Below are 16,111 nucleotides of genomic sequence, written 5' to 3'. Positions count from 1 at the left end.
GGCTTCTCTTTGTTACAGCCATTTGTCATTGGCAGAAATGGAAGCGCCAACCCAAAGCTGATAGCCGTAACCATAAATCTCCAGATCCTCAAAGCAGGAAGAAACGGAGATGAAAGAATGGGGTGCATATCAAAGGACTCCAAAGATCTCAATAAACCCACAGTGTATATATATATATATATATATATATATATATATATAGATGTGCTAGAATAAATGAACTCTCATTTCTTTTTTTTTAATCATACATGCATATGAGAGTCTATTTTTGTCAGTCTGGTCTGTGTTTAGTTGAAGAGTTTAAGCAGTTTCACGATCAGTTTCTGCTATCCGCTCCTCCAAACCTCACAGATTGAACGCCAACTTCAACAGAGTGAAAAGTGTGAGTGAAGATGTAATGTTTCTGAAAGCTGAGCACCTGCCAAATGTTCTACTTGTGAGCGTTTGATGTTGTTTTTACTTTGAGTTTCACATTCAGCTGAAACTTCTCCAGGGCTTCCTTTAGATGTCTGTGCAACGAAAAGGTTTGTACAAAAACGTCCTCTATTATAGTCACTGCTTCCCCTTTTCAGATGCCAGGTTTTCTCTTCACAATTTGGCAACAATAGGAACGTAACGGGACAGTGATGGTTGTTTTTTGTTAAATCTGTGGGTAATAGGTGGGTTTAACGAGGCTAAGGTAGGGTGTGATATGGGCACTCCGCTGTTTGATTTGATTTTTTATGAAAATTAAAACCAGCCACTTTACAATAAACTGACTTAATAATTTAACTGTTGTCAAGAAATGGTTACTGTTGTTGAAGCATTGTTTTTAGTCTGAGAAAATAGCTTTATCCTAGAGATGAGCCATATTTTCTGCCCATCGATATTATCGGCCGATACTAGCCATAAAATGTAATATTGGTCAACAATGGTATCGGTTTTTCCACTGACATTAAAAAATCAATATTAAAAGAAGGAATATGGCATGTTTTCCATTACTTAAAGGTGCAGTCCGCAACTTTCAGATCCCTCTCTCCCCCTCCCTCCCCGCTGCTTTCTTGCCTTGCCTCCTTTCCAAAGTCCCTCCCTTAGAGGAGCTAACAAGCTAACGCTAGTCTGACAGAAACATCACAGTAATATAACATGCTCTGTTAAAAGCATATTACTGCAGCGCTTCTCTCTATCTATGTGCACACAGTACACCAATCTAGCAGCAACACAGTGTCACAGCAGCCCACACGGAGGCTGCTGCACACACAAACAACACATGCACTACAGAGTTCTAGTGTATCAATTACAAATCAAACATAATGTAAATCAAGCAGCAGTAAATACCTTTCAAGCAGAAAAGTCACCAATTCCATCTTCTACTCCTCCAGATCATACACTGTAAAAAAGACGGCGCTCTAGCCTCGGGAAAGGGGCGGGGCCTGTGAGCAACAACTATCAGACAGCCCATCAAACACAAACCTGGCTCTGATTGGTTCTTTTTGCTCGGTCGCGATGCATTCTGGCAATCTGCCAAAGGCTGCAGGAGCAGCAGGGTAGGCTCACACAAACTACTAGTTTGATGTAAAGCGGTCCTTACATAGTGACAGCTTTAGCAAATTTGACAAAGAGTCACTTTTCTAAAAGTTGCAGACTGCACCTTTAATGTCTAAGTAAACCCCCAGGGGAAATTCCAAAAATTGCCTTGATTATGGACATTGCCCCAGGAGTAGTTAAGACACGCCCAGTCACAGTAGCCCTGCCCCCACAATGCTGCACACAGGAAGCCAGTCCCTCCCCCTTTATTTTATAGGAGGGGCAGGGCCAATAGTGACAGTTAGTGATGTCACTGATCCAAAAAGTCACTCATCTAATCTCAGCCAAGAGCAAAATTCCATTGCAATAGCCAGCGTTCAACCGATAGAGGACAGTCACTCTGACATTTTACGACTAAAAATGCTAAATTTAAATACTTTGACTAGAATGTAAATAGAGGGACTAGAATCAATAAACAACATTAATTCATATACTTAGATACAGTATATGTATACAGCAAAAAAAGGTTTTAGGGTGTACTTACACTTTAATTTGAATTAGTTTTCTTATTTTGGAGAGTTGATTATTTGTATAATGCATTCCTAGGTGCATCCCATTAAAAGTAGCCTTGACCAGTTTTTTTAATAGAAATTAATATTATCTGACCTAAAATCAAGCTGTGGGAGGGGGTCTGTGTATTGGTATCGGTTAATATCAGAAATCAGAAATTAAGCGTTGTATAGATTCGGATATTGGCAAAAAGCTTTATATGTTTACCGATATTCAATAATGGACAAGTGGTCTGCTAAGAATGGATGGATGTGTTAAAAAAGTAGCATCAAATCAAAACATTCACCTAAAAATATTGAATTTTTAAATCCATGAACATTTATTGTCACTCTGTGGCACATCCAGCTAAATACAGCCTCTATTGCTTCTCTCCTACTCGGTAGGTGTAGAGTTCCCGGGCACCTCGGGTGACTGACACTCCTCTTGTTTCCTTCCTTACAGCCTAAAAATGAAAGATTCACGGTGAATGTCTCAATTCCCAGCATCTCTGTGAGCCTTGAGGTGACGTCTCCTGTGCTGAACAGTTCCTTTATTATTAATGAGGAGCCTTAGATGTGTTCCACTGAAAGCAGATGAGTCGAAAGATACTTTTGAAGGTTGTAAAGGAGTCAGCCCTAGACTCCAACAATCCCACAGCTTGTTCATCAGCAAATAAAAAAGTGACATATCCATCATGACTTTGATAACCACAGTAATGAGACGGAGGTGGACGATAGAGCCATGCATACAGATTCAGTGTGAATGCAAACTGGGCAGAGATACTAAATATTAAAAAAGCTATTTTTGATGCTCGCTTGCCGATGATTGAGTGATGTGAGTTTCTGTGTGCTCGCTGCGGCCTTTGTGTGAGATCCTCCCTCTGGCTAGGAGGGTAGGCTATTTATAGTAGGCTCATTGTTGTTGCTGTTATGGGACAGTGTGTCCTACTTACACCGTGTGCTGATATTACATTAAAGCAAGTGTTGATGTCACATCTCATAGAAGAAGCTGATCTCAGGAGAGTCGCTTGTCTTGCCACCTTGGAGCATCTGGAGCGACGCATCACGCATGTCTAACATGTCCTCCCCGAAAGGCCACGAGCATCGTACGGTACACACAAGAATCGTGATTGAGTTGATTACACGGGACTCACAGAGACCACTCGATAGGATAATTCAAATCTAATGAGGAAATAATTTAGGAACAATTAGGAGGAAAGAAAACTGATATGTTAATGAAGAGGCAGCTGCTGGTTCAATCACACCAAAGCAGGTAACGAAGGCTACGAAGATTATTGTGTGAAATGTAGAGTTTAATCAAAGAATCATAATTAAAGTTAACTGTAATCAAAGCAGCATTCTCTCCTCAGTGAAATAGAAACTGTTTGGTGGTGACATAAAAAGAAGGCGTGGTCAGGCAAGCAGGGTTGGGGTCAATTATGATTAATAATTCATTACAATTATAGCGTAATTGTAATTTTAAAAACCTGCTGCTGTCGTAATCATAATCAAATTGTAATTGAGTTTAGATAATTGACTTTTTGATTGTAATTGTCATGAAAATTCTGAAAATTGTCATTTATAATTTAACGCAAAACTGGGGGAACCATGTTACAGTTCTATGTACAGTTCTACACATACAGTATACCGTTAACAAATTATTAAAATATGTTTCATATCAAGCTTTCCCACATTTTAGCATCTAAAAAAAAAATGATAATGATATACTGACACAAAAAAGGCTCAGATGCCCACACCAAAAATATTAAAACCTAAATTTACATTGATTTAGAAGCCTAACAAGGTAACCAATAGATAGGAAATAAATACATTTTATAGTGTATTTTACAGCTGATTTAGGACCCGTTATCATAGGAGATGCTAACAGAAAGCTAACACAAGAGGACTTTAATGAGGTTATTTATTTGAGGCTCAGTAAATGTGATGAATTGTAATTGAACTTTAATAATTGAGAACGTAGATGTAATTGACTTTCTGAGGATAAAAAAAAAATGTAAATTAATTGTAATTGGGAAAAATGCTGGTAATTGTAATTGAGTTGTTATTGAACATGGATAACTGAAAACTAATTACAAGTACTTTCCGGACTATAAACCGCTTTGAACCCTGTGGCTTAAACAACGAAGCGGCTAAATTGTGGATTTTTCCCGGTTTTATAAGCTTCATGCCGCCACAAAACTGAGCTCCGTCACATTAGACCAGGTGGAACAATGAATATGTTAACATTAAATCGTTTCTGCTCGCACAGAATCATTCTGATCACTCATTTTGTCATGATGCACACTGCATCGTCATAGCAACGACGTGGTGCAATGTTGTCAGAGAGAGACAGTAAAAGTCAGCCAGATTGTAATAGTAGCAGAACAGCATGAAGTTGCCAAATCACCACGTTGGATTTGTTCAGAAGCGATCACGTCCGTATTCTGACTCAGAGTCGCTGTGATCGCTCCGCGGTAGTTCATGGTAAGAAGAGCGGATGAAGTGGTGTATCAGTCTGGTTCCAGTAAAAAGTGACCATAATAAGCTGTAAATGTAATGATATGTAGACGTGGGGCAGTGAGGAGGAGACATCATGTAATAAAGGAAACTTATCAGTTGAAACACGGACGCCTCCGTGAAACCTAATGTGAGTACAGCAGCCCGCCTACCTACCCGTTCTGATTGGCTGAGTTGTCTGACGGGCACCCTCATCAGCCAATAGGGTGCGGCCTAAATTAGGCTGCGGCATTTGTGTGGATTTTTATAAAAAAATTGCTAAATTATTGCAATGCGGCCAATAAAACAGTGCGCTTTATAGCCCGGAAAATACAGTAAGTAATTGTAAATGAAAAATGTAATTGACCCCAACCCAGCAGGCAAGTGTATTAATGCACTCAATTTACACCACTTCGTACAAATCAAATTTAAAACCACAATAGAATAGAAGGATAATATTCACAGGTGTAACAAGGGAAATGAATATGTTGGTAATTGTTGCTGTCAGGGATGGATGATGGGGTGTTGGATGACAAAGACAAAAACAAAGCGTGGCATCAAACAGGCAGATACGAAAACTCAGTGTTTCATAAAATCCAGGAAAAGATGACCTCAAACAATAAACTCTGAGGCTATTTTGGAAAAAAAAGGTCTTTTTAGTCCTTCTTTGCAGATTAAAAGTGGTTTTGCTTTAACATCTTCTTAGTACGTGTGGATCTGTATAAACCAAGCTGTCCAAATGTGACCTTGAAAAGATTGTCTGTGAAAGGAATAGGCGGTCCCACATTTTAATATCACAGTGTTGAAGATAAATGTGCCATCAAACATGACACAGGTTTTATTTTTCATAGCATTACCTGTGGGAGGTGAATGGCATTAGTTTAGCAACGCAAGGTTTGGTAGTTTTTAGTCGTATGAATATAATCTGTAAACAGCTCAGTATTGCCTTTTATTATTGTTTGAATTGATCTTTGTATCTTCAAAATCTAATTTTCTATAAATAATGAATGAATTGATATTGATTTGATCCATTATTTATTTATTTAAAAAGCATAGCCCTAACAGTATCGGATTGCTTTCAGCATCATTAATTTGGAATAATAAAGCATACAGTACTCATATAATCAACTTGAGAAAGTCATTGAACAACGTGCCCCATGAAATGAATTCAGCAGTCATAATGAGCTCACATGGACCAGATAAGCTCTAATCCTCCAAATGAAGACAAATGATCTCCTGAGTAAGTGAGTAAATTCCCTGCTAACCTTCTTTTAATGCATTTTTGATGCTAAAATCTTCTCTCGGGGGCAGCCTCATGTGAGCAGCACGTGTTAGCAAACATTGAATCTAGATCAAGGCTTGTGTGTGAAAACTGTAGCTGATCATCACCAAGGAAACACGGATAGAGAGTCTGTTTAATTCCTCCACAAGAATCAGGCCTGGGTGACCTCAAACAACATGCACACAAAAACAGCACGAGTGGCCTGAGCTTCATTATTTCTCAGTGACAGTTGCTTTCAGAGGTTTGCGCGGCGCCAAAGGGTTAACCATAATTCCCCAAGCAAACACGCAGAGGTGAAAGAGCGAAACCTATATCAAAAATAAAGAATAAAATGGAAAGATCAAGTGTGAGTGATTCATTTCTCTCTAGCTGTGTTTCCATAACAGATTTTTGCAAAATAAAAGCAATCTCTCTAAATGTCGAAAACGTATAACTGCGCTTTGAACATGTTTCCATTAAAGATTGTTTTGGGCAGGACCCGTAAGTCCCGTGAAATCTCGACCCGCGAGATTTCGCTGCAGAAAGATCGGTCAGAACCTCCTTATAACACTTCATCTTCCTTTGTTGTTTCACGTCTAATGTGGCAGTAATCAGTTTAAAGTGTAATTCTAAGAAATGTTTTGGTCTCCTCTTCTGTCCACACGTACCGCGCCATGTTTTCTCGGAAGTGGTCGTGTGACTAGGTACGTCACGTTCTGTGACACGTATTTGCGGAAAAAGCCTTTCAATAGCGCTTTTGTACGGTGGCCGTAAAAGCTCACAACGCAACGCAAAATGAAGAACTCTCCAACACAACAAAAAACCCTCTGAGAGCTCACAACACAACACAGAATGACAAACACCACAACGCAACGCAAATGAAAGCGCACACCAATACAAAACGAAAGCTCACAACACAAAACGAACGCAGTCCGGCAAAAATCTACGAAGAAGAGTGACGGAAAGGATCAGGACCGTGAAAGGATCGGACACTGACACCAACGCTATCGTCACTCTTCTTCGTGGATTTTTATCGGACTGTGTTCGTGTTGTGTTGTTAGCGTTCGTGTTGTGTTGTGGAGATTGTATTTGTGTTGCGTTGTGGCGTTCGTCATTCTGTGTTGTGTTGTGAGCTTTTACGGCCACCGTACTTTTGCGATACATTTAAATATCAAAACGTCTGAAATTCCTCCTCATGGAAGAGTAAAAACTTTTAGCAATATTTGAGTTTTTTTTGTTTTTTTTTAATTCAGGTGTTTCCAATACCAGTTTTTATTGCACTATTTCCATTTTGTGCATTTCCAAGGGTATTGGAAACACAGCTTGTGTTTGTGTTTGTGTGTATACCTGCTCCAGTATGGAGTTGATCCTGTCCACCTCGCAGTCGATGAGAAAGCGTTTCTCCTGCCGGCGGTCCATCTCCTCAATGATGCGTCTGTACTCTGTGGGGTCCACAATGTTTCCCACTGAGCGAGCTGTCACCTGCCAATTATTGGCCACAGCAGACTCCATTATGGCCTGGAGGATTGCGAACCCTGGGAGAGCAGAGAGGGAACAGCTACATCAGGCAACTATCTTCTCCTCACATCTCAGAGCCGTGCACACCAGCAGGAATTATAACACAAAGTTTAGGTGGAAAAGAAAAACTGTTGTTGCTGTTTTGTGTGACGCCCACTTCAGTGTATTTCACATGTAGGGTATTATATATATATACAGTATATATGTTTTTTTATTTATTTTATGTATTAATTTGTTTTCCCTGTGTAACATTGTCCAATCTGGCCCATGTACTTTATGTATGGAGTTTAGTTAAATATCTGTTTATCCTGTGCATTACTGTTCTCAGGTCCTGAAAGATGCACTTTATGTTATATAAGCTTAAAGGTAGGGTAGGCGATTTTCAAAAGCTAGCATGATTGTAAATGTAGCCTCCCTGATGACTCCACCTTAAACCCCCTCCCGTCTGTGCTCCGTCTCACTCACATGCATGCGCACAGCTGCTGCAGAAGAGGAGCTCAGCTCATCGCTTGTATTGTGTAGAAACTTTGTTGTCTCATGTCTCATTCAGCAGTAAGTAAACAATAAACTTTACCATTATATTTGTTAAAAAACATGACCAAAAACTCTGTTTTAACTCTGACAGCGGTGACGCGCTTTCAGTGTGAGCTCGTGCATTTGAGGGATCGAGAACGAGCAGGGAGACGTGATTGGTTAAAAAAAACGATTTGTTTTTTTTTCCCATAGTTCGAAGTTATTACAGGTTTACAACTGCTACAGTTGATGGATTTTCTTCGTTCCTTTTTCAGAGCACATAAGATCTTAATTTCTGTCAGAACAGAAAGACAATTTCAACCAAAAACTTAAAAAGTGTATCTGGAGAATTTTGCCTACCCTAGCTTTAATATATTTCTCTTTACAGTTCATTGTCACACATCTACACAGATGCACAGGCGTGCAGACGCGCGCACACACATGGTTGTTGAATGTATTTAAGTTATATTGTTTTCTCTAATGTTTATTGACATTAACCAGCAGGGTTTTAATAGGAAAACGTTTCTCAAAAGCAAGAAAGTGTCAAATTGTTAAAGAGTAAAATTGCCTTAAAGGTAACACTACAAGACATTTATTGTGATATTGTTGTGGATTAAAAGTTGAAGTCAAATTGTGTTTTTATAGATGTGAGAAATGTTTTTCTACATTTATGTCAAATGGACATCGGTGATACAGCATAGTAATGCAAGTTAGGTGATTGGGAGAAAATGTGTTGAATAAAGATGATTGTGTTCATGGCAACAAAAGAAACTGACATCCCATCTCTGCCTCTTTTTGTTACTATTGTTTGACAGTCTTACACTGTCGTCCGGGATCAGAGTCGGAAACTAACGCAAATGATTAACTGTATACATGGTCTTCACTCTGGGAGTTGTAACATTTTCAATGGTTATTTTGTAGCCATTTGCACAGGGAAAGAAAAAAAAAACTCATGAACAATGAGTCCATCAGATATGACTATGGAAGCTGGAAGTACATGTGAGCAGATATTCTGTATCCCTGTAGATGAGGAATGCTTATAGTATATCATTATCTACATCCACTGGTAGACCACAGAGGTACTGGGAGTCGATCTCACCACTGTTACTCCTCTCATTGTTCAATATTCTGCAGCAGCTGCAATCAAACCAGCTTGTCAGTGCAGTAGTGTGCAATGTGTTATTCACAAATGAGGTGACTCTCAGGGCTAATACTGTGCAGTAAAGGATAAGCGCCCTCTCCCCACTCGTCTTTTGTGTGAGTGTTAGCAAAGCGCGGACGGTGAGCAATGGTGAAGCAATCTGCAGCGTGCTTTCAGCCTCTCGCTGAAGGTACAGAAAGTGACCCTAAAAAGCTACAGTAGTCAGCTTTAGCCCTGCAGCTAGATGACCATCAAAACCTGCAGGGTCGCCACTAGGGCTGGGCGATATGGACCATAACTCATATCTCAATATTTTTTCTCAAAATGGCGATGTATGATATACAGTGGGGCAAAAAAGTATTTAGTCAGCCACCAATTGTGCAAGTTTTCCCACTTAAAAAGATGAGTGTGCCACTTTTGGCTTTTTCTTCTGTAAGGGACAGCATGTGTGAGTGAGTTCTGTAGTGTGGCATGTTTTGGGGAGATTCTGGGTTAGGACTCAATCAGCAATCCATGGAACTGTGCTTTTAATGCTGTTTATAGCTTAATTAATACAAAATAAGCTATAAAATACATATTTATACTGTATGTATATATATATATATATATAACAGAAATATGGAAAAAATGTAGAGAACACTGTTTGACTGTATTTTTCTGTACAACATGCATTTCACAGCATGCCTGTCAAAAGAAAATGTTATTTCAAAGTAAAAGACAAGTCCGACATGAGAGATGTTAAGAATTAATTTATTTTTGACCAGCTGAGCGTGACCCACTTTTGGGTCCCGACCCACCAGTTGAGAATCACTGTTCTATATCACCAAAATAGAAAACTCAATCTTGAATCTTCATATATTGCCCAGGCCTTGTTCAAATGTATAAGCAACCTAATTTTTGAGAAAAATCACAAAGAAGTGTGCACTTCGATACATTTCTTTGGTAAGAAACCAACACAATATAAATGAATCAAATTCATAAAGATCTGTCAATTATAAACCAGGATACCAATTTTTGAAATTTCGACAATGATGAAAAATAGGGATTTTTTAATTTTTTTAAGCTGAATCCCCTCCAAAATAAAATGGAATCTTCCATGGCGTAAGGTCTATCTTTGGTTAAAATTTTGCCAAAATCTGTCACGCACGTTTGATGTAATTCTGCTAACAGAAAAACAATTAAATAAACACAGTAGAACTTTTTGGCTCCTTGGCTGAAGTAATAAACCAACGCTGCCTTTATCAAAGCAGGTTACCTCAGTCACCGCACAGGGACTGAGAGAGTCAACCTTGCAAAACATGACACGCACGTCTCACGAAGCAGTTCATAGAGCACATCGTGTCTAATAACAGTGCAGTTTCCTTCACAGAGTTCCCTGTGGTGTGTGAAGAAATCAAAGATGAGGGATCCAAAGAGTGACCTGCGAGAGGTGACACTGAAAACTGCATTCCTCAGAGGGAAAGTTGATGCACTTTGCAGAGTTCAGCAGCAAAATTAGACTTTTTCAGCTGCAGCCACAAGAGCTGAGAGAGACAATTATAAAACCTGCCAATAACAGCAAAGTTCACACTGGCAACTTAAAATCTGGATGTGGAAGACGTTAACTTTGTTCTTGAGTTTATATTAGCTATCAGCTATAGAGAGGTTGAGTCACATTTTAGCACAAACTGGAGCCTGAGGGCGAGTTAAGGGGAAGTTCACTGATACACCATCATTACATACAGTTTGTTTGACTGAATGAGGTAACGTGTGAGTAAATGGGTCACACGCATTGAATTGTGATGCCTTTTAAAACAGATTAATGTCCTGACATCCATCCATCCATCCATCCATCCATCCATCCATCCATCCATCCATCCATCCATCGCTTCTCTTCTCTGAAAATAAAAATAATAATCAAGAAAAAAAAAAAAATCTGTTCACATATGTATGTACAACAGGGTTGGGGTCAATCATAATTGTAATTGCGTAATTGATAATTACAATTATGGTGTAATTATAATTGTAACTGTAATTGAAAACGTATGTTGCTCTTATAATCATAACTGAATTGTAGTTGAGTTCAGATAATTGACTTTGTAATTGTAATTGGCATGGAAATTAAAACAAACAACTGTCATTTACAATTTCATTAAAATGTTACACTTCTATCTCTGTCTTACACATACATAGTTAATAATTATTAAAATGTGTTTCATATCAAGTTTTCCCATTACCTGTCACTTCTGTTGAGTATAATTTCATCTTTTTTTTTTTAATAAATTGAAATGAAGGCATATACTGGCAGAATAAAGGGCTCTGACGCCCACACCAAAAACATTAATATCAATATTGTCATTGATTAGGAAGACTAACAAAGTAATCAATAGATGAAAAACTAATTAGATGATAATGTATTTTTGTGTATTTTACAGTGGATTTAACTAAGACATGGGTCAAACTGACCCATTATCATTATGCTAATTGAAAGCTAACACAACAGGAAGGTTATGTTTTATGGGCTTATTTATTAAAGCCTCAATAATTGGGATTAATTGAATGTGAACTTAGTAATTGAGAACGTAATTATAATTGACTTTTAGTGGGAAAAATAATCTGAATTTTAATTGTAATTAGGAAAAAATGTCATCACTGTAATCGTAAATGAGTTGTAATTGTACATGGATAATAATTGAAAATGTAATTGACCCCAACCCTGACACAAAAGTTTTTTGTTTTTTTTTAATATATATATATATTTTCACCTATACAGACGCATTTGGCACTCTCATGGCCATCGTTGGACCTTATTGTTCATTTGCACATTCATTTAGTTTGCCTGTAGTCTTGCTCCTTGTTGTTGCATGTGTGTATTATTACTGTTTTTTAATATGCAGTTCTTTGCCTTACTAATGATCCCAATAATACAGTTTTTTCCGGATTCTTCTTTGTTTTTTTTCTTCATTATCCAGGCAGAATGGAAGCAGGGGACATTTGTACAGACATTGACCACTGACATACACCACTGACTAAAGTGTTGCAGGAATTGAAAACAAAAATCTCTCCACTCTGAGGTGGCAAGGCAACAAAATCCAATTTGTTGTAAGAAATATAGATATAGGAATTTTAAAAAAAAACAGCCACACAGTCTGGTGATGCATCTCTACAGTGAAACAAAATGTAATAAAACAAAAGCAGGTCAACAAATAAGACAGGATATGGCAGGGCTTGGAAATAAACAACATTTGCATGTTTCCATTATCAGAAGAGCGATAAACACAGTATGGTGAGCAGTGGTGGGAAATATATGGTCGCAAATGCTCCATAACTAACAGGCAGAGACAACAGCGCTCTATAGCACCTCTGACTGAAGTGAATCAGCTTCATCCTGGGTTACTCTCTCCCTCTCTGAGCGTGGATTAAACTACCGATTTCATATTATTACAGGTAAGCTGGTGTAAAATGGGCTTAAATAAATACAATACAAATGTAGATTTCCTCTAAAGAGAACAGGCATTACACGAGCTCAATAGAAAGTGTTTTTCACTCTGTATTACAGTCAAATGATGCCAAATCTCCCTGTAGCACAAACAAACCATGACAACATCAGCCTTACATGAGCTGCAGTTCATTACCTGTTTACATTTTCTATTAGGTTATATAAAATGTATAGATATCGCTCTTCATAAATACGTCAGAAGAGCTCCCCAGTTCAACATGCATTATTTGTGATGGTGTGTGTGTGTCAAACCTTAAAATAGCTGCTTCTCAACAGAGCTCTGAGACCGCTGAGCATAAAGTTGTAATATTTATGTGCCATATTTCTTCAATTATTTACCTGTTTTCGTTATTATACTCATATGCTTCATCTGTTTGCAAAAGGAAATAGCTATTCTTGTCATTCCTCTCACAATAAGACTTCTACTTACTTCTGCACAGATTTAACGTCAAATACTAAACCAAACGATTGACCAAAGTGGGGGGAATACTTTTGGTTATTTAGGCAAACACAACAGTGGCACATTGGGGCATCACATTGATTAATAAAACATGTCCATTTTCTTGCCTCAGATCTTATATCCGACACTCCAGCAATGAACAGTTAATGAGGGGAGTGGTGGCCTAGTGGTTAAGGACGCTGGGCTTGTAATCGGAGGGTTGCCGGTTCAAGCCTCACCGGGGCCGTCACTGTGGGATGTTGAGCAAGTCCCTTAACCCCGAACTGCTCCCCAGGCGCCGCAAAATGGCTGCCGACTGCTCCTCAGGGATGGGTTAAGTGCAGAAGACAAATTCCAATAATGTACTAACATTACATGGCCAATTAAAGGCGAAAGCCCGATTTAATCTAATCTTAATCTAATCTTTAATGAAGACGCAATGGTGCAAACATTGGGTTTAGGGTGTAATTGGAAGTGGTGGCCTAAGGGGGTTAAAGAAGCGTCAAAGTTTCAAATCACGCACTGATCTCCTTCCACACTGTAGATCCTTGAGCAATGCCCTTAATCCCACAATGCTCCCCGGGCACTGCAGCATTACTGCACACTGCGCCTCAGGGATGGATTCAATGCAGAGAACAGATTTCCTTTAAGTACCTTTTTGTGTTTCCCACAATAAAGTTTCTCGCTCTTCTAAATGCTAAAGCCTCACTAGCTAAAAGCTGAGTGAGAAAGACAAAGACGATGTCATGACGCATTGTGCTTGTTCTCATTTATTTAGTTTGTTTTGAGTTGGTTGAAGGTGAAGAGGAAAAGCGCAAAAATAATGGAAACCTCCAATTTTCTAAAAAAAAAAAAAAGCTCAAATATCGCTAAAGGTTTTTACGCTTTCATGAGGAGGATTTTCAGACGTTTCGTAAAAGTGCTATGGATAAATTTTTTCTGTCACAGAACGGGATGTACCTGGTCACATGACCACTTCTCTCTGAGAAAACATGGCGCAGTACGTGAATACGGAAGAGACCGAGACATGTCCAAGGATTATACTTATAATTATTACTGCTACATTAGATGTGAAAAAACAAAGGAACATGAAGTGTTATAAGGAGGTTCTGAGCATCCACCTTCAGAATGAATCTTGCTGAAACTAGATAGATGGATAGATGGATGGATGGATAGATGGATGAATGGATGGCTAGATGGATAGATGGATGGATGGATAGATGGATAGATGGATGAATGGATGGATAGATGGATAGATGGATGGATAGATGGATAGATGGATGGATGGATAGATGGATGGATGGATGGATGGATGGATAGATGAATGAATGGATGGATAGATAGATAGACAGATGGATGGATAGATGGATAGATGGATGGATAGATGGATGGATGGATAGATGGATAGATGGATGGATGGATGGATAGATGGGAGATCATCTCATTGATAGAAATTAGTTGTGAACTCATAAACAGAACTAATTCATTAGTTCTGTTTATGAGTTCAATGTTTCATTTGTTTGTTTTGGTGCTGATTTCATTTTGAGGTGCAGGTGAGGCCTCCACCTGTGACCAGTTGTTCTAATTGACCAGCAGGCTAAACACAGAGCTGAGTAGAGAGGAGCTTAAGGCAGAAGCAAATCCACTCCTTTTACTTTTTTCCCCCGAAAATGGCTTGTTTCACAAGAATTGACTGTAAGTTGAAAAAAAAGGTTGTATCAACACCTACATCCTCTGATACAAAGGGTTTTTTTCCCTTTCATCCCCTGGGTTTTGGACTGAAGCGTAACAGTTGGCGTCAGAAGTGAGATTTTCATGGAAGAGGCCGAGTCACAAGGCAAAACCCTGGTCAACAAGAAAACCATGGGAGTAGTGGTGAAAAGATGAGATTCTGAGCCATTGGAAAAAGAGTTGGACATGCCTTTTCAAGACATGCTGCCAGGGAGCGGAAGCAGCTGAACTACCTGATGAGGAGCCAGTGGTTCGACCCAAGATGGCTACTGTGAGTACCCCAAACGCTCCACTCACTGATGCAATAGATTTGTAAATGAGATGAAAGATTTTATACATCATTCTGAACAAACTTAAATACTATTTGAAGAAATAAGACACAGAACAGACAAGAGGTCAGAGAACAACCTAGTCAACAGATGAGAACCAGTGCTTCATATATTAGAATGAGCTCCAACACACGTGTGTTGTCCTGAGTAACAAATGAAACAATGTTAAAGAAAATGTAGAGAAAAACACTACAAAAACCTGAATAAAGGAGAGCCAAAGTAAACACTGAAGTGGAATCAACAACTTCATTTAACATCCTGCCAAACATGGATGCTCCACTGAATACATACTAATAAATACTACTTTAAATGTATTTTTTTTTTACTTTTTGTTTTTTGGTAATACAACCAACACATTTTATGTTCCACTATAGCAGTTATTCTCAAAATGTGTGGCGTGCCCCCCTGGTGGGAAAAGGAGAAATGACAGGTGGGGAGTGACGTGTGAAGCTAAGCAGGTCTGGGTCTGGTTAGTAGTTGGATGGGAGACCACTGAGAATTCCAGGTGCACAGTGGGGGGACAGACGCTCCAGTGGTATCTGTCATTGTGTCCTTGGGCAAGACACTTGACCCACATTGCCCAGTATGAATGTAATGTGTGAGTGAATGTTGGTGGTGGTCAGAGGGGCCGATGGCGCACTATGGCAGCCTCGCTTCCGTCAGTCTGCCCCAGGGCAGCTGTGGCTACAATAGTAGCTTACCACCACTAAGTGTGGAGTGAAAGAATAATGCCTTAATTTTGTAAAGCGCTTTGAGTGTCTATGACAAAGTGCTATATAAGAGCCAATGCATTATTATTATTATTATTATTATTATTATTATTATTAATGTTAATGAACACTAAAAACAATGCTTACACACAAAGAAAGTAATGATGGCCTTAAAATGTAGCAGAAAATGAAAGAGCATTAAATGATCGTGACTATTGTTGTAATTTACGTTATATAAATAAAGTTGAATTATGCAACTGGAAACTGGAGTTTCCTTTTTTGTTTTCTTAAGCTTTTTGGCACAGATTGCAAACAATATTTCCTATATTTTGACTATTACACTTAATAAAATGTGTTTTTATGCAGGTGATTAGTTTAATATAGTCTTTGATTTATTATGAAATATGATGTTACTTGTTCCCTGTTAGTTCAATAGATATG

The 16,111-nt window shown here is 38.7% G+C and overlaps 1 protein-coding gene across 7 annotated transcripts in view; it reads right to left on the bottom strand.

Annotated features, from left to right (window-relative positions):
• The window catches only part of gria3a (glutamate receptor, ionotropic, AMPA 3a), a 100,810-nt gene that overhangs the window by 44,745 nt on the left and 39,954 nt on the right, over window positions 1-16,111 (bottom strand). For all 7 annotated transcript variants that reach the window (XR_003675516.1, XR_003675517.1, XM_028467133.1 and 4 more), the window contains exon 4: window positions 7,159-7,346. Coding sequence is in view for 5 of the 7 variants with exons in the window: in XM_028467133.1 (XP_028322934.1) it covers window positions 7,159-7,346 (188 nt within the window). In the remaining 2 variants the exon portion in view is untranslated. The remainder of the gene's footprint in view (window positions 1-7,158; window positions 7,347-16,111) is intronic.

The sequence above is a fragment of the Gouania willdenowi genome, chromosome 14 (genome assembly GCF_900634775.1).
Source record: "Gouania willdenowi chromosome 14, fGouWil2.1, whole genome shotgun sequence".
Taxonomy (NCBI): Eukaryota; Metazoa; Chordata; class Actinopteri; order Blenniiformes; family Gobiesocidae; genus Gouania; species Gouania willdenowi.
Note: the sequence above shows the minus strand (reverse complement) of the source record. Positions and strands in the feature narration are given on the sequence as shown.